Raw genomic sequence first — 23735 nt, 5'->3', positions numbered from 1 at the left:
CCGTCTCACATGCCGTGCGCCATGAGTCCGCAGCATCCATGAACGTTGGAGTGACTCTGGAGCTGCCTGGGCTGGCTTGGGATCAGTCTTTGCAAGGGAAGCCCATACGGTAAAACTGAATAGGATATATATACAAAGAGCAAGAACCTGGAGATATATTTAAGCCCTAGTGTGTGCAGGCATGTGTTGCAATTTTTTTTTTAAAAAAAGGTGGCGGAAAGAATAGCACGTTAGAAAGAAAAGCAATAAACAAACAAAAAAACCATTTATTGCTTGTACCGTAAAAACCCAAGGGGCAGAGGGAAGGCACCTCCACGGCTTTTTACATCTCCGCACCCCCATGCCCAATTCCTGGGCAGCACACGTCTCGGCCCCCTTTTGCAAAACACACTCTGGAGCACTGGCAAACCTTTTTTTTCTTTTCTTTTTTACAAACGGTATTTTGTGATCTCTGGCCACAGCCTGCCGAAGGCCAACCTAAATCGTAAGTACAGTTGTGTGTTGGTTTCCAGCGCAAGAGACAAAAGAAATTGGGGTGGGGGTGAGAAACACAATGTAGCAGCAAAAGCGCCCCTATAAAGCTGCTCACAAGGGTCAATATTAAGTTCATAAACCTCAACTATTGTAACTACAGAAACCAAGTGAAAAAAAAATACTTTCCTTATCCCGCCCCCTTCTTCCCAAGAGTGCCGTGTTCTGAAGAAAGAAAACGCCCTCCATTTGAGTGCCCCTGAATCCAGAACTGCCAAGTGGGATCAAAGAGGTCCTATTATACACTGTAATTACAATATAAAGATTTGTTTCAGGAAGGGTGAAAGCCTCTGAAGAGATAAAAACCACAAAGCACCTCGTTCAGCCTCTAGGAAGGCTGGCATGCTGGCGTCGTCGGGCAAGCACCAAAAGTTCCCGCTGACACAGACGGGACCGGTTGGTCCTCTAATGCCTCGGCCCCAAACTTTGGGGGAGGACCACTGTCCTACCGGGCCCCAAACAACCGAGCCAAGCTGTCCCAACTCCCAAACTAAGAGCCACGAGGCGTCCGATGGCCAACGAAGCAGGGTTGGCACAAACCCATGGCTGCCCCCCCCACCCCCCAGACTGCCAGCCTCAAGGCCACCGGCGGGCATGGCAGGCATAGGCAGCCAGCTGCCTGTTCCCCCCAGCCGGGAGATGGCCCGCGCTTCCTGCCCATGATGCTGACCCATTTTGCAGTTGGGCAGAAAGGGCTGGACAGCAACCTCCTGAAGAGGCTGAGTTAAAGTGGGGGGGGGGAGGAGGGGGAGAAAGGCAGGCACCATCTCAATTCCTAACCTGTAGAAATGAGAAGCATCAAGTCACCTGTGTCTGTGGGGAGACCGCCGCCCGAGCAATGGCACGGGGACTGAGGAGCAGCAGCTGCCGGGTGGGCACCTGGATTTTCTTTCACAGCCGTGCAACTCGGGTGTACGTGTGTGTGTGCGATGAGAGCTTACATTCAGAGATCGCTCCTCGACTCGCATCGCTCCTGGAGGCAGAGGAGGAAGCTTCACTGCGGGGCTGGGGAGGGAGAGGAACGGTGGCCACCTCTGGTGATGGGTCGTGCTGCTAGCCAAGAGCACCGGGATCTGGCTAAAGACCTCTGTGGGAAGAGAGCTCACCTGCCCCCCTCCCTTCCCCTCCCCCCCCCCCCTTTGAGCACCTGCTGTACCAGTTTTGGTGTTCACTGAACTCTGGCAGAACAGTGGCTGCCTTGCACCTCCAAACACAGGATTCTGGAGCCGCCCATGTGGGTCAGAGGAAGCGGAGTGGCTGTGCCAGAGAGGCTGGGATCGTCAGCCCAGGCATTCGGGGGGGGGGGCACGCATGGGGCCCCCTGGTTTCTCCATAGGAGCAGCAAACAAGACACTGCACTTGGGTGCCCTGCTGCAGCGCCTACTTTCCCTCTTCCTGACTCCCAAGGCGAGTCAACCCCTGCAGGCGTTATGATGGTGAGTGGAGGCAACAGCTTTCTAAGGCCACCCACTCCCCTCGTCATGGTGGGGAAGGAGGGCTCTTTCTTTCCAGGAGCAAACCTGCCGGGATTACTGGCAGTCAAGCAAGCGCTCCTGCGGGCACAGGGGCAGTCCTCTTGGCACGGCTGGTTCGGGTACAAAGAGCAGCTCCTCCAAGTCTCCTGGGGTCTTTGCTGAGTGGCTTGGCTTGGCTGCTCCTGGACCCACCCCTGAGTAGGCAACCAGACGCCCTCAAGAAGGAGCCGCTGAGGGGTTGCTGAGGCATTCTGCTCTTGCTCCGCACTGAAAACAGCAGGTCCCAGGAAATGTGCGCTGAATAATGCCTTTTCTCCACCAACCTGGGCACCCAGAATCCCGACCCCTCCTTCTCCCCTGAACTCCTCTTTATGTTCACAGGCCGTGTCTGGAAGAGCACCCAGGACCCAAGGGGAAGGAAGGAGCCGTTCACCACCGCCACCACCACCCCCCGTCTTCCTGCCCCAGGGCCTCTGGGCTGATCGGGCGTCACGTCATTCCAGAGCCATCACAAGGAGGAAGAGGGAGGAAAGAGGGTGGCGTCCTGACAGCCTTCTGTCTCCCCTCATCTCTGTTCGGCACCAGTCATGGAAAATTTTGCACAGGGAGGGTGCGTTCACCAAAGACCCCAGGTTCAAATTCCAGCAGCACCTCTAAGGAGGCAGCTGAGGAGAGAGGCCTTGCTCAGCTGCCACACAAGACCCGGGGAGCCCCTGCTGCAACCTGTCACTGACCCTTTGGGGAGCAGGTGGACCAAGGGGCTGTGCCCCTCACAAGGGAATGGATGGACCAACTACCCCCATCCACCTTTAAGGCTGACCCTAACCCCTCCCCCCCAAAAAAGGCATGCAATGCACAGAGCCAATGCCTTAAGAGAGATGCACGGCACGGCTCTCTGGAGGAAAAAAACACACTGACTGATGCCCTGCAGGCACCAGCTGCCATCTGTGCAACCTCCCTGCCCCTAACGTCACCGTGAGCACGGCTGGCTGGGCAGGTGGGTGCAGAGGACTCCTTCTCCAAATAGATGACACCACCTCCATCTGGAAGGAGGGAAAAAACCAAGCTGTGCAGGTCAGAAATAAGCTCCCCTCCCAGCACTGTACATAAGTGTTTTCTAAGGTCCCCCTTCTCGGGAGAGACAAGAAGCGCTTCCTTCCACTCCTGCCCCATCTCTGCAGCGGTGGAGGTCATCCGGGCGAGGGCCCAGGTCCTGTGCCATTTCTGCTCTCTCAGCAACTGCTGCGAGAGGAAGCCACCTCTGGGCCGAAACAGCCCAACTCCCGAGGAGGGAGAACCGAGCAAGACCCACCAGGGCGCCCGGACAGGCTTTGCGCCCACACGGCCTCAGAGGGAGCCTAGTTCTCATCCAGAATAAAAGAAAGGGGAGTCGTGCCCGGGAGTGCAAGTGAGGCCAAGGAGAGGGGTTTGAGAAAACCCTCTTGGGGATCTGAAAGCCTGGAGGCTCGGGCCAAAACTAAGAGGGAAGAGGCACGTGTGCGCAGACACACACACACACCCCCCACCCCATTTCAGGGGGAACATCTGCTGAACCTGCAACAAGGGGTCCCGCTTGCCCAGCCAGTGGGAGTCGCCTTTACTCCGAGGCCCAGGGCAGGCCCCACGTTTGAACCAGCCGATCCGAAGGCGGACGCTTCTCTGCCCTGAAGAGCTCCCGGCCTCAGGGGGTGTGCAAATCATCGGGGGAGGGGGGGCTGGAGGCAGCAGCCTCTCTCAAAGACAGCCAAGCCCCAAACACTGGCCAGGGAAGAACCCCACGAAGGGGCTCCATTCCTGTAGACTAGAGGAAGGAACGCGCCAGAGGACTGAGCATGACTTCCACCTGCCCTCCGGAGCTCGAGGAGCGCCACCTGTGCTCTGCTCACCCTAAAAATACCTTGCTTGCTTGCTTTTCTTTCTTTCTAAAGCATTGTTTTCCTTTCCTGAAAAGCGTTGCTTGTTATTCTCTAGAGAGGCAAATGTTTCGGTGAAAATAACCTACAAACTGTTTTGGGAGCAGGGGCACCACAGGCTTCGCGCACCACACCGAAGGGTCAAGGAAACTTTCTAAACCATTAAAAAAAAGAAAAAAGAAACACAACCCTGTAACACGGGGGGGGGGGGGGGCTGCTTTCATCCACCCTTGCTTTCCATGCACTAAAATAAGCTTGGGTCCACCTGCTCTCCCTCCCCCCTCCCTCCCCGCCCCCTGGCTATTTGCACCTTCTTTACTGACTGTTCAGGAGAGCTCCCGCCAACTACATCACCAACCCCAGGTAGGTCACCATCCTCCCAGATGCTGAGGCTGGAACTAGCAAGCAGGGGTCAGCCAGCAGACTGCAGCCACAAAGTACGGTCGTATAAGGCCGCTGTAGTCAACAGGCATTGGGGGGGGGGGGACAAGTGGGTAGCCTGCTGCCTAACCGGGGGGGGGGGGGGGAGTAGGAAAGCTGATGGTGAGTAGTGCCAAGGAATGGAGGAGGGAGGGGGCCTCATCCTTGGCTTAAGGCAGTTCCTGCAGGTAGCCGTTATTGCTTTGGTGGCCACCAGGAGGCGGTGCCCCCTGACCCTTGGTGGTGTCAAGTGGAGCCCCCCCCCCCCCCCCGGCAGCCTCAGGGAGTTCATCTCTGCAAAGAAGCTGCACAGGAACGCACAAGCAGGAGGAGGCAGAAAGAGGCCGCCTTCGCTTTGCTGACAACCCGGAACTGTTTCGGAGCCTGTCCACCTCCACGGTGCGAGTCCTGGGGAAGCGGCTGGGAAGGGAGGGTCCGCGTTAACCGGTCCAGGCCTTCTGCTGGTCAGCATCACCCTGCGGGAGGAGAGAGAGAGGTCCTCCACGCTCCACGGCTGCTGTTCCAGAAGTGCCTTCGGATGTTGCGTGTCAGTTCGCCACGGGAAACGGCTCCTTGGGCTCCACAGGGTTCCCCCCTCCCTCTCCAGCAAGCCTTTGCCCGGCTTCAGAGACACTTGTGCGTTGGGCTCTCGTTGGCACCAAAGGGCTTCTCGGGGAAACATCCCAGGAGGTTGCAGCAGGTTCTCTAAAAGTGGATCGGAGGCTGGGAGTCGGATGGATGCCCCGGAGGAGGCGAAAAGAGACCCCGCTGGTCCAAGCAGCTTCCCGATGGTGTCGTGAGCACAAAGACCTTCTTGGTGGCCCGGCTGCCAGAGGCCACGTGGGGCAGGCCCAGGGGAAGTCGGCTTGGGCCCTCCGGAAGCCGGGGCGCGGCAGAGCCAGTGGCCTGAGGGGAGGGGGCCGAAGGGGCCAGAGCAAACCGCCTTTGCCCCCGACACAGTCCTGCTGTCTGCAAAACCCTCCAGTCTCCCCTGCAGGTGCACCGGGGAGGGCTCCCGCCTACTCCCGTATGCTGGCTGAGTAGGAGAACTGTGGGAAGTGAGTCCGCTGGTCGGCATCTAAGGAGCCCATGCTGTCATCTGTGGGCACAGAGAGAAGAGAATGAGCCACCGCAGCGACGGCAGAAAGCTGGTCACCCCAAGGGTCTTGGAGGCCAAGGAGGGGCTTGAAAACCACCTGCTCCCATCCTTGGGCGCCCAACCATCCAGGCCTAAGACAGGGTGGGCGCCTCTACTCTTGTTTCACGGCAGGGCACCTGCCGCCTTGTACTCACATCGGTCTGGCGGGGTGATGGTGATCGACTGCGCCGTGAACTCATCGTCGAAGTACCGAGTGTCGATTTCAGACGTCACCTGGGGCTTGAAAGGGGGGATGAGCTGCCAAAGGAAGAGGCCAGTTTACTCTGGGACCCGTCCGACTCCCTGCCCAGCCCACCACCCTGCAGGGTGACCCAAACGACAGCTGCTCAAGCCCAATGGGGAGGGGCGAGGAGAACAAGCCGCTTCTGAAGGCAAGCGGCGGGTGTGCGAGGAGGAGCCCCAGGCCCCCGCTTTACCTTCTTTTGAACCACATCCTGCCAGTTAATGGCGGCGAAGAAACGGTGCTCCATCACCTCCTTGGCATCGTTAGGACCACCCCCTAGCCTGAAAACACAAAGGATGCTGGGATTACTTTCCTGGGAGAGAAATGGGGGGGGACCACATGATGGGAGGGAGGGAGGGAGGGAGGGAAGGAAAGGTCTCTGCCTGCAAGGATAAGCCTTCCCCCAGGGCGAGGTAGGGGTCAGGGGGAGCCAACTGACAGGCCCTCCTCCAAATAAACCCAAGAACATTTTCTAACAGGGAAAAAGAAAACCTTTAAAAAGTGGGTGGGGGGCCCTCTTGTGCTTTCTGGCAGCACCCAGGTGGCCGCTGGCCCTCTTGGGACCCTCTCCCACCACCCGGCAGCCTCTCCTACGGCCCAGTTTCTTAATTAAACATTTTTCTTGGTTACTGCGGGGCAGCAAGGTGCCTTTTTAAAAACTGAATGTGTTTATTATTAGACTTGCAGACTGCCCCCTTTAGGGTGATGCACTATTCCAAACGGTCGTTAGCCTCTCTGGACCCACAGCCAGGGGGTTATGGGCAGCCAGGCTTGGGTCACTGGAGACAAGAGAGGAGGAGGAGGAGGGAACCTCCCTGCCAGGGAGCCGCCTGCCTGCCTGCCCGCCTGCCCGCTTGCCCGCCCCTCTCCTTGGCCTGCACCTACCTCTGCTTGGGGTCCTTCTTCAACAACCCAGCCAGCAAGGCTTTGGCCTCGGGGCTGAGCGTGCGTGGGAACCGAATCTCCTCCATGAGGATGAGCTCGAAGAGGCGCTCGTGGTCCTGGTTGTAGAAGGGGAGGCGCCCGCACATCATCTCGTACATGACCACGCCCAGGCCCCACCAGTCCACGGCCCGCCCGTAGTCGTTGTCCTCTAGCACCTAAACAATTGGGGGGGGGGGAGAGACAAGGAGATGGGCTCTGTGTCATCTCGAGGGCGACAGGACAGCTTCGTTTCTGGTGCAAGGGGCAGGATGTTTGGGGTTTTTTTTTGGTGGGGTGTCTGTGTCCAGACTCAACACCAGTCAGACCGAAGGTTGCACTGGAATGACCCACCATTCAGCAGCTGCTAGAGAAAGAGGTCCGAGAGAAGCAGGGGCCAGCCCATCCCAACCCACTTGTCGTTTCAGATTTTTGCGCTGGCGGGGCTCTTTCCCGGGCAGCCGCTCGCAACCCCTTCCCTTCCTCCCTTCCTCCCTGCCTGTCTGGGACGTGCAGCACTTGGAGCCCTTCGTCTTGACCAAGGAGGGCTTCTCCCAGTACCTCAGGGGCCAGGTACTCCGGCGTCCCGCAGAAAGTCTTCATCGTGGCTCCGTCGGTGATGCCCTCCTTGCACAGCCCAAAGTCTGTGATTTTTATATGTCCGTCTTTATCCAGCATCAGGTTTTCCAGCTGGAAGGTACGAAAAGAAGGATCAGGTGCCCATTAAGAAAGTGGGATCCAACCAGCAAAGAATCCACCCAGGCAAGGGCAAAGTTCCGCAGCCTTACCTTGATGTCGCGGTAAACAACGTCCCGGGAGTGGAGGTATTCCAGGGCGGAAACAATTTCAGCCCCATAGAAACGGGCCCGATCCTCTGTGAAGACGCGCTCTCTTGAAAGATGAAAAAAGAGCTGGATGGGAAAAAGACAGAAGGAGAGAACGATCAGCCAATGCAAAGAGGGATTGGGGCCGAGCGGCAGGGCTGGGCGGGAAGAGCGCCTGCAGTTGGGCTCACCCGGGGCAGCTCCCAAGGATGAAGGGAAGGCCAAGCGGCAAACGCCCAGGGCAGACGCAGGCCCCAGCCGGTTTCCCCTTCCAGGCGGGTGCCCTGGTCCAGCAGGGCCTGGGGCAGGGCGGGGGGGGGGGAGCCCTTCTCCTGTGGAACTTCTGCCCGTGGCAGAAGACACTCACCTCCCCGCCGTTGGCGTATTCCATGACGAAGCAGAGGCGGTCGTTTGTCTGGAACGCATATTTCAGGGCCTGGAAATGTCAAGCTACAGTCGGTGTGGAGTGCGCGCAGCCACCAAGCCTCTCCCACTCAAGATCGTCCGGGGTCCAAAAGACCCTTGGGCTGGGGGCTGCTCCCTGTTCAGGTTCACTTTTGCCAGCTGGCCGGCCGGTCTGACAGCGTGGAAGAGGAGGAGGGGCAGGGGGCCGGGGGCCACTCTGGCCGCTTCTTTGCACAGCAGGAAGAGACGGAAGGCAAGAAACGACTCCCCTACACTCCCCCTCCCAGCTTGCTGGCCCTTTGGTCAAGATGAGCGCCAACTTATGCCGTGTTGGCCCGCAGGGTAATCGAGCAATCACCCTTTATTGGGGGTCCTGACTAAAAACCCTACCCCACAAAGGCTTACTTCTCCCCCTTCCCTCCCAACTCCTCAGAAGCCACTCCCTAGACAGAGCCAAGGTCTCGCTCAAGTGCCTGGCCCAAGGAGCCCCCTCCCCCCGCCCGGCCACAGCAAGCCTTGCCTGCAAGGGGAGGGCTCCGTTGTACATACCGTGAGGAAAGGATGCCTGGTGTTCTGCAGGACCCGGCTCTCTGTCACCGTGTGGGCCACCTCGTCCTTCCGAAACAAAGGAGAAAAGAGCATGGGCCCTCGAAATGTGCATGCTTCAATCAGCAGCCATGCACCTACACCTCTCTCTATCCATAGGGGGGCTCTGGCATCGGGAGCCTGTCCGCCCGCCCCTGGTTAAACGGCTACTTTATCAGATGAAGGAAATCAGCATGCATGAACTCCCCCCCCCTTGCAAGTCTCAATGACACCTCCACCTCAAATCAGGGCTCCCACATAGCAGGGAAACTGGGACGTAGCAGGAGAGATTATTATTTGGGCCATCGTGGGCTGAAAGAGCACACTTCTCTGCCACTAAGCAGAGCCAGAGGAGGACCCATGGGCGGTGGAGAAGGCGCCTCCTCTCTCTCTGACAGCCATTCAGCAAAGAGTTGGGTCCTTCAGAGAAGGCCCCTGGTTTGCAAGGGCACCCTGGGGAACAGGACCAGTGTAGAGGGAGAAGAGGACCTTGAGCATTCTTCCATGAGTGTGTGGACCCCACTGGGGGCTCGACCCTATTTCTCATAGGAACTTCAAAGCAGAAGGCAGGACTCCTCTCCTGCTCTTCCGTGCCCCTGCCCTCTCGTGTAAAAGTCTTTGGAAGCCGGGTTTCGAACCTCCATTTACATCCCTCGTATGGGAAGGTCTCTGCTCTGCACAGCAGTGCCCCCTATTTGCATCTAGGGTGAGAAATCCTAATCCTGTTTCGGGCGACAGCCTGATCCCGCCGCTGCCGCCGCCAACCAGGCTTTTGGGCTCAGCCCTTTGTCACCTTGGCGATGATGACTTCCTTGCGTAGGATCTTCATGGCGTAGTAGCGCCCCGTGGCCTTCTCCCGCACGAGGATGACCTTGCCAAACGTGCCCTTCCCGAGGAGCTTCAGGTAGTCAAAGTCGTTCATGGTCTTTTTAAGCAAAATGAAGAGAACACGGAAAGAGAAAGAGAGTTGAGCACACTCCTTGCCATCAGCCGCCTCATTCTGACCTCCACGTGGAGCCTTGGGGCACAGTGGCTAAACGGCAGTCTTGCAGTCGAGGCTCTGCTCACCACCTACGTTTGATCCCAACAGGCTCAGGTGGCCGGCTGAGGGGGACTCAGCCTTCCATCCGTCCGAAGTTGGTCAACTGAGTCAACCTGGCTCACTGGGAAGGGTGGAAATGTGCAGCCTGCATGCTTAACACTGTAAAATGCCCAGAACTGCTTTAAGCACTAGGGGTGGTATTTAAGCAGCACACTTTGCTTTTCAAATGAAAAAGGCCTTGAGGTTCCTCGCTCAGAGAGCACGACCAGAACTGGCCAAAGCCCGTTCTCCCTGAAGTTTCCCTCTGGCCTTCTCGGTTCTTCTCTGTTCAGCCAGAACGGGAGGGGATCCCTGGCCAGGCATCCACTTACCGCCTTGGCCCGCGTCTTGGTCACGGCCACCTCCATCTCCTCAGCCCCTGTGCTGTCACTGGGAGACCCACATTTGTACTCCATCCGATCCTCTCCATCTGGTTCCTGGTTCTTTAAGCTGTTGGCAACCATCTGAATGGCCTGGATCCATTCCTCCCTGCAGAGAACAGAGGGCAATGACACGCGTGAGGAGGCATTCAGGACAGAGAGAGAGAGAGAGAATCGAGTGCCTCTGTAAGCGAGGAGGAGACGTGGACTTCAGGGCCAGGAGATTCCACAAGCTCAGCTGGTCTGGAGGACATCAGGCAGCGGCCGGGGAAAAGGGACTGGCTGGTCAGCCGCTGCCCAAACCTTGACCAGTCCTGCCGTTTCCACATTCAGGGAGGGGAGAGGTTTGGTTCCTCGAGAGTGAGAGGAAACCAGGAAGGGAAACCGGTTGCACGATGGGAAACTCCACAGAGTTATACAGAATGGCAGGGCGGAAGGAAGGAGCTCCTTTTCTGAAGCGACGGGTGTTTCGGCCGGTGCTCATGTCCAAGACACGCTTGCTGGGCTCACCTTTCATCCGGGGAGTCCACGTGGAACGTCCTTTCGATGACTGTCGTCCACTGCAAACAGCGAATGATGAAGGTGTTTGGCCTGGGGCGCTCGACCCTCATGAGCTGGCATTCTGGAAGAAGGGAGAAGCAGGGAGCTCCAGGAGCTGAATGGGGCACCCCTTCCCTGCAGACTCTTCACAGCACAGACCACCCCCCTCCTCTGCCCTGTCAATGCCCGCCCCATGAGACAAAATAAAAACACCAAGTTACTCTCCCCACCCCTATTCCTTCCCTAGTGCTGGGTTCAGGTCAAGAGCTCCACGTGTATGCTTCCCCCAAAGAGATTTCTAGCTGCTCCCTCCTACTGCCCTTCCTTATTTTAAGAGATCATCATTTTAAATACTAAAATGTTTCCTTTCTGCCCTGCGTGAAAAGACAATGCACTACAAACCACAATTTAAAGCAATTTTAAACAACTTAAAGCCACACAGGTTGGAACAGGGGTCCACATCTTGTCAAAACCCTGATGCCAAGACTCCAAAAGTTTTTTGTGTAGAGCCATTTTTAACTTGGTTCCAAACTGAGCCAGCAGGAGTAGCAACGCGCCTCCACTGCGATGGCACACATTCATTCGTTCGTTCATTCATGCACTCAAATTCCATCCTCCTTTCATCCCCAAAGGTGCAGTTATGATGGTTCACAAGGTTAGAAAAAGGTGTGGATAAAAACAGAAAAAAGTCATGATGTCAGAGCAGAAATGATCAAGTTAAAATATTGAAATGTAAGTGAGTGAATTAAAAACCAAATTAAAAACACACTGAGGATAAATAAAATCATAGTGGATCTGGAAAAGGCCCCCAAGGTTACAGGGTTCAATTCTGAGTTAAAACATTCTTTCTTGTCATTTGAACTCATGTTCAAATGACAAGAATTGTAAGTTTTTTGATTATATATTTTTCTGTTTTTATCTATGTAAATTGTGTATATTTTAAATTGTTTGCTATTTGTATGTTGTGAGCCGCCCAGAGTAGACCATGTCTAGATGGGCGGCATATAAATGCAATAAATAAATAAATAAATAAATTTAGTTCAGGACTGTCTCTCTGAAGCCACGGAAAACACGTTCCCTTCCCTCTTCCACGGGCCAGCCCGTCAGAGAGGTGAAGATGGCTATCGCACCGCCCCTCCATCTTCTCCTTCCATGCTAAACAGGCCCCGTTCCCTCCACTCTTCTTCCTAGCCCTTTCTGGTTTTCTGCCCCTTTACTGTACAAAAGAAATACCGCACCGAGCCTTTACAGCGTCTTACTCAGAAAGCAACCAACGGCCCGAAGCCCACCTGAAAAAAAAGAGGCCTTCTTTGCCTGTTTGTGCCAACCGCTGAGATTCCCCTGGCACTTTCTAGGTCGCTGGGCGCGACTTACCTGCCACAGAGAAGTCATTCAAAGGGGGCAGGCTCTGGTCCGACGTTTCTGGCTTCTCCTTGTACCCAATGAAAGACCCGTCGCTTTTCAGGAGGAAGTACCTTGGCCTCCAGGTTTTGATGTATTCCCCTAGAAGGCAGGTGAGGAGAAGGGGCTTCCTCAGAACAATGAACGAGCAGCTCCTGAGAGGGCCCCTGACACAACCCCGGATTAGAGGGACCCTTCTGTGTGGACCCTGCCCTGGGACATGACAGCCTGACTCCACCCCGTGCCGACGGGGACTACGCAGCCCGTCCTCCCTCCCTCCCTTCCTTCTTTCCTTCCTTCCTCCCTTTACTTGAGGGTCCCTTTGCTCTGTTCCCAGGGAAGGGTCAGCATGGACGGAGCGTCCAGCGATCACCCAAATGCAGCCACTTCAGGCTCCTCTGGTGAGCCAGGCCTCTTCCCTGCCTATCGGCTCCTGGGGCCGAGGTGGCCACTCAGAGGGAGGAGGAGAACCGAGGTCCTGCTCCTCAACCCTGCCAAGGTCCTCTTTCCTTTCTGACTTTGGCAAAGCTTTGAACAGCCAGCGGAGGTCTCTGTTCTGCTCCAATGACAGGCCTTTTTAAAATTATTATTATTATTATACATTTTTGCCCTGGAAAATAAGCAAAGCTTTGAACAGCCAGAGGAGGTCTCTGCTCTGCTTCAATGACAGGCCTACTACTACTACTAACTACTAACTACTAACTACTACTAACTACTAACTACTACTACTACTACTACTACTACTACTACTACTACTACTACTACTACTACTATTATTATTATTATTATTATTATTATTATTATTATTATTATTATTATTATTATTATTATTATTATTATTATTATTATTATTATTATCTTTCTTTCTTTCTTTCTTTCCCTGGAAAATAAGCCATTTCTTGAAAAAGACAAAACAAAAACCCTATGGTCATTTCATAATATTCAATGGTTGATGAATGGATGCCAAATCATTTCAGCCTGAAATTGAAATAAGTAGTGCAAACAATTATTTATGAAACTAGGAGGAACCCACCCCCCAACCTCAGTAGAAGGTAAAAGTTATTTGGAAGTAGGTGACTGGATAAGTGCAGTATAACACACACAATTCATGGGGTGTACAAAAAAAAAAAACATTTTCAGTGACTTTCCCCCTTAAGTTTAAACAAAAAATTGGAGTGAACTACATGTTGATTTTAAAAAAATTTAACACAAGGGTTTTTATAAACCTAATTTCCACATAAAGCTTTTTGAGTTGTTTGAAAAATAAAACTTAGATTCACATTCAATGCTATTAGTATATTTTCTTTTTTCCCTAATCAATTTTTTTTAGTTCGTTTCAAATGCTTCAGGCTGTTAAGGCGCTGAAAAGTTTGCTAAGAACATAAAAACCAAATCAAAGCATTAAATCAGATGACACACGATTCATATCCTTCCATAAAAACTACAGCACTGTTCACCCACAAAAATGTTTTTTTTTCCTGTCAGAAAGGATGGGATCCTGAATGTTGGGAGACCCAACATCCCAGCAGGTGATTTTAAAATACAGGGCTCTCTGGAGTGCCTGGCAGCTAAAGGGCTTGAGTGGGACTGCCTGAGCAATGGGGAGGGTGCTCAGCCCCACAGAACTTTGATTTGTCCTCCCGTGCCACTTTCTCCCAGATGGTTCCCCTTCACCATATGAACGCCAGGCATGTTAACGGGCTTTTTAACATCTGCTTCTGGACCTTCTTGCTTCATTTGTGGCTGATGTCTACAGACAGCCCTGTCGTAAAAGACTTGGTTCATGCCACCAAAGCCCAGGAATTCCTCAGGGCTTTGCAGAACTTGTACGGCAGAGGGGGCCCCTCTGCCGTCCGGCCAACCCAGCTCCAAAGACCAAAATAGCTGCTGGGCAGGCAAGCCGGGCCACCGCCAGCTGCCGACTATATTTGTCTGCAGGGGGAGGAATGCGTTGGAGCCACAGCCCAGGGTACTTGGGGGGGGAAGAGGGGGGAAGCGACGTGAGAGGGGAGGCAGCTCAGGGGACAGCTGACACTGCCACAGGGCCGGGTGGGAGTGGGCAAACCGGCGAGTCAGAAGAGAAAGGCTTATGCCAGCACTCCTGACCTCCTTGTGGCTCATTCAGTTGGGGATACCAGGTATCCCAGATCTCACAACAGTGCCTGTGAGCACCCACAAGCAGCAGCAGCGACACCGCTTCGTGAAACAGGCACAAATGACGTTCTGCCCAGAGCCCCTTCCTCCCCACCACCCGCGCAGGGTTGAACCAAGGACGGAAGACACGTCCAACTTCGTTCTGCACTGGACGAAGCTTCCAGAGAACGCAGAGCTCTGCCTCGCCAAGAGCACCGGACAGGAATCCCGCGGCTGGACAAGTGATCCCGCGCTTGCCCCCTTCTGCCCCTGTGCTGTGGGTTGGGGCTCCCTGCTCACCTCTCTTGTGCAGCCAACCCTCCTTGATGACTGAAACCTCGTTCATGATGATGCGGCCCTGTTAGGATGCTGACAGGGCTGAGATTCTGCCAGCTGAACAAGGTCAGGTTGATGGGTGACCTGCAGGAGAGAAGAAAAAGAAGAGGTTGTTTGGGGAGGGTTGGAAGGAGGGGGTCTCCAGGAAGCCAACAGGGACCACCATGTTACAACTCTGGTCCCCAGAAAGGGATTCTCTCTCCATTGCAGCTTCCGGTCTCTCCAACATGACACGACCAGCTCGCTCTCTAAAGGGAGCCGGGGTCTCTTGGCAGAGGCAAGCCGGGCAGCAAACCTGTTTTCCTGCAGAACCCAGATCCCTCACCTACGGGGGCAGAACAGGCCAAATCGTCAGGGGCAAGTGGCTGGTTCGGGGCAACACCGTGTCCAGAGAAGCTGCAGGAATCTCCTGGATCAGGTGCTCCTGGAAGCTAGCCCGAAAGCTAGCCAATGGGCGCCGCTGAGCTGGGAGGCAAAACCCGGAGCCCTACAGGTCTGCTCAGCCACTGCCAATGTAAGGCAGAAAGGGGGCGGCCAAGATGATGCAAGGCCCCTTTGCTCCCGCTGGGGCAAATATTTAAATAGCGGCACGAGGGATCCAATGGACACCTAGCCCGGTTTCTGAATTGCCAAGCTAGGCCAGATAGGAAACCCCCACCCCCACCCCCATGATGTTTCCTCCTCCTCCTCCTCCTCCTCCAGCTCTCAATTTCCCTTTCTGCCTTATCTTCCCCCTGAGCCTTGCCCCGATCGGTGATAAGAGGCCCGTGAAGCAAGAAGCCCCTGCACAGGCTCAGATCAAAGAGCCTCTGAAGGAAAAACAAACAGCCAGGGAAAGATTAATCCCAGGCACCTGATGGGATTAAGAGTGAGTGTGAGTGTGTGTGTGTGAAACACCAGCCCAAGACACTGCCAGCTAGAGTGCCAGGGTGGTGGTGGTGGTGGTGGTGTCGGGCACACTGCCACAACTTTGTCCTCCTGAGAAGTTGTGGCACATGTGCAATGACACCACACCATGACCGACATGATGAGCGAGCGGAGCCCGGTCCAGCGGTGAGACGGAGGTATGGTGGTCCCAGAAGGCGGGCTTGCTAAAGCTCAGGCCGTGAGGTGCAGCACCTCCTGATTTCCAACAGAGCCGGGGAAACTTCGTCCGTGACTCTGGCGAGGGCCCTCCTTGGCCTTCCTGCGCCTCTGAGAAAGCTGAGCTGAGAATAAGAGAGAGCAACGGACAAGAGGCTCTGCTTTTCAGCCTTTCCCTCTGGTCGGCAAGAGAAAACCCACCTCGGCCCTGATCCAGGAAGAGATTTTTTTTTTTTATCAAGAGGTGATGATGGCGCCTGTTTTCGCCACCGAGGGCTGGGACCCACAGTGGCAGGGAGGGCAGTGTCGCAACAGGGCTTCACAGTCATTTACAAAACAGTACAAGTGGGAGGTCTAATCCGGCAACATTCCCCCTCCCTTCTGGAGGCTGAGAGAGAGAGAGAGAGAGAGATCTGAGCCAAAGGGCAGAGTTCTACATGGCTGGACAAGAAGCATCAGACCAACCTCTGCCTTCAACCCACAAATCTTACCGTGAATCATTCAAGGTAAAATAAAGCGCAGGACTTTGCTCTAAAAAAAAAACCTTGGGGACTGTTTGGATCGAACGCAATAACATTATGCAAACCTGTCATACCCAAGGACAGTGCAAGTACTGTGACATCCAACTTCCAGTAGAATAATGGGGGGGGGGGAAATGAATCTCCTTGCAGTTTGTGGAACTGTCTACACCCCCTAGATGGCAGAGCTCCCTGACCAGCAGTGAGCAAACTATGGGTGGACCTAGCATACCATGTCTTCCCATGTCTTCATTTTATTTATTTATTTATTTATTTATTTATTGGACTTATATACCGCCCCATAGCGCTACAAGCACTCTCCGGGCGGTTTACAATTTTAATTATACAGGCTACACATTGCCCCCCCAGCAAGCTGGGTACTCATTTTGCTCCCAAAAATGCATTAGGGCTTATTTTCAGGGGGTGTTTTACTTTTTTTCATGTACAACTATCTACATGTATTCAAATACAGTTGTGTCGTCTTCTTCTGGTTGCTGCACAAGTGTGGCGGGCCTGGTTTCACTTCACTGGGGCTTATTTTTGGGGTAGGGCTTATATGACGAGCACCCTGAAAAATCATACTAGGGCTTATTTTCAGATTAGGTCTGATTTTTGGGAAAACAGGGTTATTTATTCTTCCAGAATGCCCTTAGATATTCCCACATGGTAGGAAAAACAATATGCTTGGAATATGGGTGTTATTTTCTTCTATACGGCCTCCAAACTATTCAAACTTGGGGAGGTCCTACTGCATGGTTCATCCTGGTGGAGGACGAGCAGCGGAAAAGGCTGAACTAAGTGGAGAGAAAAAGCAGCAAGAACCAAAACAGATTCGTATTTTTATATTTCAGGGTCTGATAAAGATATCAGTCAATTTCCTTATTGGATTTTTCTTTAACACAAACCACACAACTTCCTTTCTTTGCTTTAATGGCAGAAGCATTAAAGTCCCAGACACCACCATTACCTGGAATCCAGGATGGCACTCAAGCATATACCAAAAGTGTAAACCTAGGCTTTCGAAGGCCGTTCGCTTCTACGCAACAACACAGGTTGATGCCCAATTTGCTAATCTTCCTTTTGAATTAGCAGCAACCCTCTGGCCTTATTGGGATTATAACCTAATTTGCTTGCCCTTGTCTATTTCACTCCTGACACATGATACCAATTGAGAACCCAAACGGCTTCCTTCGATTTATCTGGGGGAGGCAAAAACTAATTTGGCCTCATTGGCATGCCAGTAATACTGAACTGCAACAATCGGAACAGCCTCTCCCAGAGATTCCATGCCCTTCTTAAATAAGACGGATGAAACAATGGAGCTTTGAAACAAGAGGCCATTGACACAGCCCATCAGCTTCACTTTCTGGAAGTGCTCCTCCAGGAAAGGTAACTATCTCCCCTCTAGGAAGGCATGGACAAGGGAAATAAAAAAAACGACAGCAAGCCAACATTCTGTGCTTTATCGATTGCTACACAACAAGCATGACTTTAGCTCTCCAGGAAAGAGCATCCCACAACACACACATTCTCTCTCTATGTGTGTGTGCGTGCGCGCACTACCTCTGCCTCTGGGTCAATCTCCTCCAGCCCATGTTAAATCTCAGAGAGGAAACCTCTGGGTGCCACTGGAAGGTGAGAGAGGGCGGCTATCTGTGAGCTCCCATTCCTCTATACACGGTACCCACATGGATAACATTTCAATGAAAGCTCAAAGAGAAGGGGACCAGAGACGGCCCGGGAGGATGAAGGGGCAGAGATGCTGTTGTAGCTCCAGTCCTGAGTTTAAAGGGCAAAACTCTGGGGCCAAGCTCCCGGGCGAGAGCGCAGCAGGGTTCCCTGACAAACCAGAGCTCGAAAACTCCACGCCCTGCGCTCTGGGTGGTCGACAGAAACTCCCCACCAAGGGAAGGTTGTGAGAAACCCCAAAGGGGTAGCGGTATGTAAAAGACTCCGTCCTCTGCCCAGGCCTTTGCCTGCATTACGAAAGGTCTGATTTCTGCCCACCTTCTTTTTGGGGAGGAAAAGGCTGTGAAGGCGGCAATCACCCCTCCCAGGAAGGCAGAGTATCCCACCACTCAGCTTCCGACGCGCGCACCTGTCCTTCCCACCTGTCCTGCTCTGCCGCTTCTCCATCCCAAACACCACAAAGCCCCTGCAGTGGACGGAAGACAAGGCAGCCTGACTCCCAATTCCTCTGTCGGTGGCCCTGACTAAGCACGCAAGAGCAGCACGCTCGCTCGCTCGTCCCACGTGTGTGTGTGTGTGTGTGGAGGGGGGGAGGAGGAGGAGGAAGGCGCGGGGTGGGGGGGGTTAGCTTGTTGACTTGCAGAGCATGTGTGACTCAGATGCTGCAAGCGCCAGAGTTGTTTACGCACTCCAGGATGTGACCCTGTGGAACTGGAGGGGAGGGGAGGCCTTGTGGCTGGGAGGGAAGAAAAAAACCCAGAGAAGACGGTCTCTACCTAAGGCAAGGGAAAGAGGATGCAACACAGAGACACGGGAGGGATTTCCGCCCCTCCCCCTCCCCCCCAAAAAAAGCACTGAAAGGGACCCCTAGAGTTTTGCTCTGCTCCAATCTCTCACTCCACCAAACCTCAGCCTCGTCCTACTCAAAGAATGTCGCACAAGCCAAGAGGCAGCCGGGCTCTCCCCTCCCTCCTGACCGTTCAGAAGAAAACTAAAAGTGAATCTGGTCATGAGCTTTCCCTACGTGTGTGCCAAGGAGCCCCCCCCCCCAGGCCCCCGGGCCATAAATCACACCCAGGAACCCGGTGCTCCATCCAAGACAGAACAGAGCCAAATCCCCTGCCATAGGTTCCCGGTAGACTGGAGAGCTGCGACCCCTTTCTCCCCACATGCATCCTCCCCAGGCACAGCTGGGAATGACACAGAGACACAAGCCTTCCCCGACCCCCAAGGAAAGGACAGGTTGCTCCCACTGGCAGTAATGGGGGGAGGCAAGGGGGGGGAGGGCCAGCTGCAAGGCCCAATTTCAGCCACGGCTCAAACCCCCCCAGGGGCTGATGCAGAAAACCTCAGAGCTCTCAGACCTCCTTCCTGGAAGGTCCCATAGAATTCTGTCCCCGATGCCTCCTAGGCTGTGCAAAGCGAACACCGCCTTGGGGGGACGGGTACTTCACTCCATTCCTTTTGGGAAATGTGGGTAGGCGGTGGCGGCAGCAGCCAAGACGAGAAGCGCACTACCTGTCTCGAGACAGCTGAAGGACGTGGAGGGGGTGCGTGTGCCACAGGCTCTCCCAAATGCAGCCTGGGCTCTGGACGACCCCGCTGGCCTCACCCTCTTGACTCGAAGACTAGCACAAAGGAATGGGTGTGGGGCACCCCACTTGCTACTCAGCCCTTGCCAGGCTCCGTAGATCATCCAGGCCTTTTTTACACCGCGCTGGACAAGATCTCGAGGACCCATCCGAAGATGCAGCCGCCTCAGGAGAGCCAGCGCCACTTCTCCCACAAACCACAAAACCAAAGTCGCAATTCTTCTGAACCTATACCGGGCTCCCTTCCTTCCTTCCTTCCTTCCGCTGACCCCTCTAAGACATGATTAAATGTCGCTGCCAGATGGAGAGGGAGGGGAAAAGGATTAAGGAAGGGGCGGCAAGTTTTCTCACTTGAACACAAGCATCAAGCTGTAAGCCGTTCAGAAGAACGGATGGCCGGCAAGGGCACTCCTCTCCCTTCCCACCCCACGCTTTCGCTTGTTGGAAAGGACGGGCTTTCCGCTCTTTTCAGGCTTCTGTGTGTTTGGTGCACTTAAATCTGGTCAGAATAAAAACCAATCAGATTTATTTCCCAGATCTGGCCCTGCCTTTTACCGGAAAGATGCACGAGGCGCGCAGAGGAGCTGCAGACTTTGGAGTCCCCAGAAGAGGCGGGAAAGGATCAGTCCGTTACCTAAAGTCCCTTATCAAGGGGAGAGTGCCTTCCCTCAGTGGATCAGAAAGCCTCCCTAGGATGGGCTGAAGTCCCACAAGCAGGGGAACTGGGGATAACCTTACCCCGCTCAGGCTCCCTTCGCAAGGCTTTAGAACGGAAGATGCACAGACAGCGGACGGGATATCTGTGAAAGCGTTCCAGATTGCTGGGCTCCGAGAACTGAATGTCGAAGACTGCTCTTTTACAATGGGCCGTGAGAGGAAGAAAGGAGGACCCTGTCCTTTCTCCCCACCCTGGGACCATTTCTTTCCCCAGGAAGATGCTTGAGGACAACACTCTTCCCTAAAAGAGGTAGAGAAATCTCTCTCAAGAGCGGCATTTCCAGTCTAGCTGTTGCTGACATCCCGTAGAAATTCCAAGGGCAGCTGTAAAGAAGGAAGTGAGCGCACCGCCTCAGAGCAGCAGGACACCCGCTTGCCAACCAGAATATTTCCTTCATGTCCACCAGCAATTCCAGGTTATTTTTAGTGTCCAGAGTAGACCACTATTTTTAAAAAGAGAGAAAGGTCTGGACTCCTTCACACAAGCCCCACAACCGAGATCCATCCAAATGAAGAGCCCAGGAGGACAAAGAGAGAGCGCAGGCGGTTTTGTGCACACGTCCCAGAAGAGAGCTATAAACGCACACCGGCAGCAGCCTCAGCGCATCTTTCGCTCAGCTCCGTGGCCAAGGGGACAAAACCTACAGAGAAATAAGGAGCCCAAGGACTACCTGGGGAGCCAGCCATTGCAAATAAATGAACAGAAGCACAGACTTTTCCAGAGAGAGCAGACACCCCACCACAGCAGTGATTTAGTCACTCATCATCTTCTGCAGGCTAGAGACGCAGACCTGTGATTTTGACAGAGGTAAACAGGCAAGCACATAAGTGCCCTGCCCTCCTCCCGTGTAAAGCAAGGGGCAGGCTGGCAAGCCCATAAGAAGGCTGCCTCTCACACACACACGGCTCAGGTTCACAGCCTTCTAGGAACAGTAAGGCAGGCTCTGAATGTTCCCTTTGATCAGTGGGGCAATCCGCCTGCTAGGATGGCAGGCATCCATATGCCAGGCCAGGCAAAGCTAACTCTCTTACTGTTATGCCTTCCTGTCACTCAGGGGCACTATTGTACCCCTTGAAGCAACAGGTCACCGTGATTCAGGAGTGCTGTACACAAAAACCTGCAAGGGCCTTAGAAATACATGCAAGGGCAGCAAACATGGGAAAACAGGCAGCCTTAAATACAAATCAGGCACTGGGGAAGAAATGCATACAAGCTGTAGCCATGTACATTGGGCTCTGGGTCACAGCTGAAGGTCAACAAACATGGAAAACACACAAGAGGGTGACAGGTAGAAGAGAAGGCACCCTGTGGGGAGGGGGGGGGGAGACAACATTCCTGCCCAGAAGCTCTCAAAAGCCAGGGCCTTTCCAAAGGAAAGCTTTTACTCTACAAAACCGTTGGCAAACGGCCACCCTAGGAAACAGCTGGCCGAGATCATCTTCTGGCAGGATCAACTTCACGGCTTTGACAGATGAAGATGATGGAAGAGGCAGGAAGCAGAACTACCTGCTACACACACATTTCCCTCTTCCTCACACCAAACATCAGTGTACATTGTGAAGCAACGGGTTGTAGAAATATGACAGAAATAGGGACAGCCGAAGGAGAGAGAACCTTTCAGATAGCAGCAAGCGGGGTCAGAATGAAAAGTGAGGGCGGCCGCCGTCTTTCCTTTCGACCCTTCCGTCCTTCTCTTCCTCTGCACCCAGAAGCCTGCCAGGGTAAGGGTGACAACACAACTCATCGCAGGCATGAGGTGGCTTTTGAAACCGGCCAGAGGCCACGGCCTCACCTATTGTGTTGTTTCCCACAACAACTTGCCACAAGCACGGTGTGAGGCACCGACCCTCTTGACCCACTCACAGGAACACAAGAAGAACCGCTACGCTGGATCGGACCCAGAACCGCTCTAGTCCAATCTTCTCGCCCTCGCTGATGGCAGCGTCCGCACTGAGGGAGGAAAACGGGAGCGCCAGAGGTAGATCCTTGCTCAGCCCCCGGCCACGGTCCCCTCAGCCTTTGCAGGGGTGTTCTGAGGATGCCAGCACCCTCCAAGATGCACAGAACCCAAAGAAGGCAAGGGGCTGGCCGGCTGGCCGGAAGCGAGCGTCTTCAAGGGGTGAGGCGCCACCCGGGTCTCCACCACCTTCTGCAGACCTTCCCAAGCCCATCCCACGGGGACCAAGCCTTTACACCAGTGGTTCCCAACCTTGGGCCCCCCAGGGTCGCTTGGACTGCAACTCCCAGAAGCCTTTGCCACCAGCTACGCTGCCCGGGGCTTCTGGGAGTTGCAGTCCAAGCGACCCTGGGGGGGGAGAGAAGGCAAGGTGGGAAAGACCAGGGATTCTTCTTCATCTTTGTGGGGGGGGGGGGACTCCTGATCCACTTTTGAAAACCGGACAAAACCAACAACTCCTCCTCCCGTGGAAACTCCCACGAACCCCTACCAACAGGGGGGCCATGTTTTGTTTTGTTTTTTCTTGCAAATGCAACTCCTGTGGTTCTTCCACCTCCCTCCCTCCCTCCCCCCTCCCTCCCCCCCCACCAAAAACACCCGCCTTGCTGGGCCCCTGGCCGGTGGGACAAGGGCTCGGCCAGGGCCCAGGAATGCAAGGCAGACCCCCTCCCCTCCCCTCCCCTCCCCTCCCCTCCCCAAAAAGGGGGCCCCAACCCCCGGGGTGGAAGCAACAGGGGAAGAGGCCCACGCCGAGGCCGGAGCAGGACCTGGAGGGAGGAAGCGGGGCAGAGACCTTCTACCTGCCTTCCTTCCCCCCCCCCCGACCAGCTGCCCCCCTTCAACCCAACTCTCTGCAGGCCACGCCCCGAGAGCTCCCCCCTCCCCCCCTCCCGAAATAGACCCTCCCAGGCAGGCCGGCCCTCCCCCTCCGCTGCGCCGCCAGTGGTTCGCTCCAGTCTCAGCCCCCCCCTTGCGCTTCCTCCTATCCTTTTCCGTCCCCCCCCCTCGCACGCCCGGCCATGGTACGGCCCACCCGCTCCTCAACTCTCGCAGGCCTCCCAGACTGCCCCGCGCGGCCGGCGATACCATTGTCAGCCCTTCCTAAAGGGGGGGAGCGCGCGCGGGGGGGCTTGTTTAGCACTCTCTTACACACAAACACACACACACACACACCCCTCCCTCGGCGCCTCACCTGTGGCCGCTACCGGCGTCTCCTCAGGCTGAGGCCCACCATCCTCACCCTCCTCCTCCTCCTCCTCCTCCTCAGCAGCAGCAGCGCGGCGGCAGGCCCGACGGCGCCCGCGCTCCCGGAAACCCCGCCCCCACCGGGCCCACGCATGCAGGAAGGGCGAGGAGGAGGAGGAGGAGGCCGGAGACGCGAACGGCCGCCCTGACGCCGATTTCGACTCAGTGCGCAGGCGCGGCTTCAACGCCAGGCCCTGCCGCCATCGCGCCTGCGCAAGAGGTGCCACCACCACCATCCCTTACGCATGCGCGGCTTAGCTGGGTGAGTGTGGCTTCGGCTGCCTTTCTCGCCTTGCCTTTGCTCCCCGGGAGGGTCCCTGCTGGTATTTGCGGGTAGGCGGCGGGTTTCCTTTGTGCATTACCAGAATCCATCCTGGCAGGAAAAGTGGTGAAGCTGTGACTCCAGTGCGCTTGGGATCGGAGCCTTGCTTGCATGCGAGGAAGTGAAATGATGAGCTTCTGCCAAATGCTTTCAATTTCAGGCATCTTTTATAATCAGTATTAACCTTGGAACTGCAGAGCTGGAAGGGACTCTCCGGATCATCCAGTCCAGCCCCTGTCCAGGAGGTCCAGTGGGGGAATCGAACTCCCAACCTCTGGCTCCAC

At 54.9% G+C, this 23735-nt stretch overlaps 1 protein-coding gene across 3 annotated transcripts; it reads right to left on the bottom strand.

Annotated features, from left to right (window-relative positions):
* Nucleotides 1-246: 246 nt before the first annotated feature.
* Nucleotides 247-23286, bottom strand: AKT2 (AKT serine/threonine kinase 2). Of its 3 annotated transcripts, none has more exons than XM_020787178.3 (14): nucleotides 23077-23286; nucleotides 14292-14411; nucleotides 11832-11960; nucleotides 10428-10539; nucleotides 9870-10026; nucleotides 9250-9381; nucleotides 8421-8486; nucleotides 7834-7902; nucleotides 7431-7553; nucleotides 7204-7332; nucleotides 6607-6821; nucleotides 5915-6002; nucleotides 5633-5735; nucleotides 247-5438 (listed from the first exon to the last, which is right to left on the bottom strand). In XM_020787178.3, exons 2-14 carry the CDS (start codon nucleotides 14335-14337, stop codon nucleotides 5359-5361), a joined length of 1449 nt encoding a protein of 482 aa, XP_020642837.1. In that variant the 5' UTR covers nucleotides 14338-14411; nucleotides 23077-23286; the 3' UTR covers nucleotides 247-5358. The 3 variants fall into 3 exon arrangements, with proteins under 3 accessions (XP_020642837.1, XP_072836179.1, XP_072836178.1); XM_072980078.2 differs by lacking the exon at nucleotides 23077-23286 and adding an exon at nucleotides 21791-21813; XM_072980077.2 differs by lacking the exon at nucleotides 23077-23286 and adding an exon at nucleotides 14653-14674.
* Nucleotides 23287-23735: the final 449 nt, after the last annotated feature.

The sequence above is a fragment of the Pogona vitticeps genome, chromosome 9, assembly GCF_051106095.1.
Source record: "Pogona vitticeps strain Pit_001003342236 chromosome 9, PviZW2.1, whole genome shotgun sequence".
In the NCBI taxonomy this organism is placed as follows: Eukaryota; Metazoa; Chordata; class Lepidosauria; order Squamata; family Agamidae; genus Pogona; species Pogona vitticeps.
This window is presented reverse-complemented; position numbering and strand designations above follow the sequence as displayed.

What these genes read in the sequence shown, in the direction of transcription:
- AKT2 (XM_020787178.3), bottom strand. Translation starts at nt 14,337, where the DNA reads ATGAACGAGGTTTCAGTCATCAAGGAGGGTTGGCTGCACAAGAGAG. An exon ending in AATACGCCAACGGCGGGGAG is followed by an intron (nt 7,554 to 7,833) that starts GTGAGTGTCTTC and finishes TTTCCCATCCAG; the next exon opens with CTCTTTTTTCATCTTTCAAG. An exon ending in AGGATGTGGTTCAAAAGAAG is followed by an intron (nt 5,736 to 5,914) that starts GTAAAGCGGGGG and finishes TTCCTTTGGCAG; the next exon opens with CTCATCCCCCCTTTCAAGCC.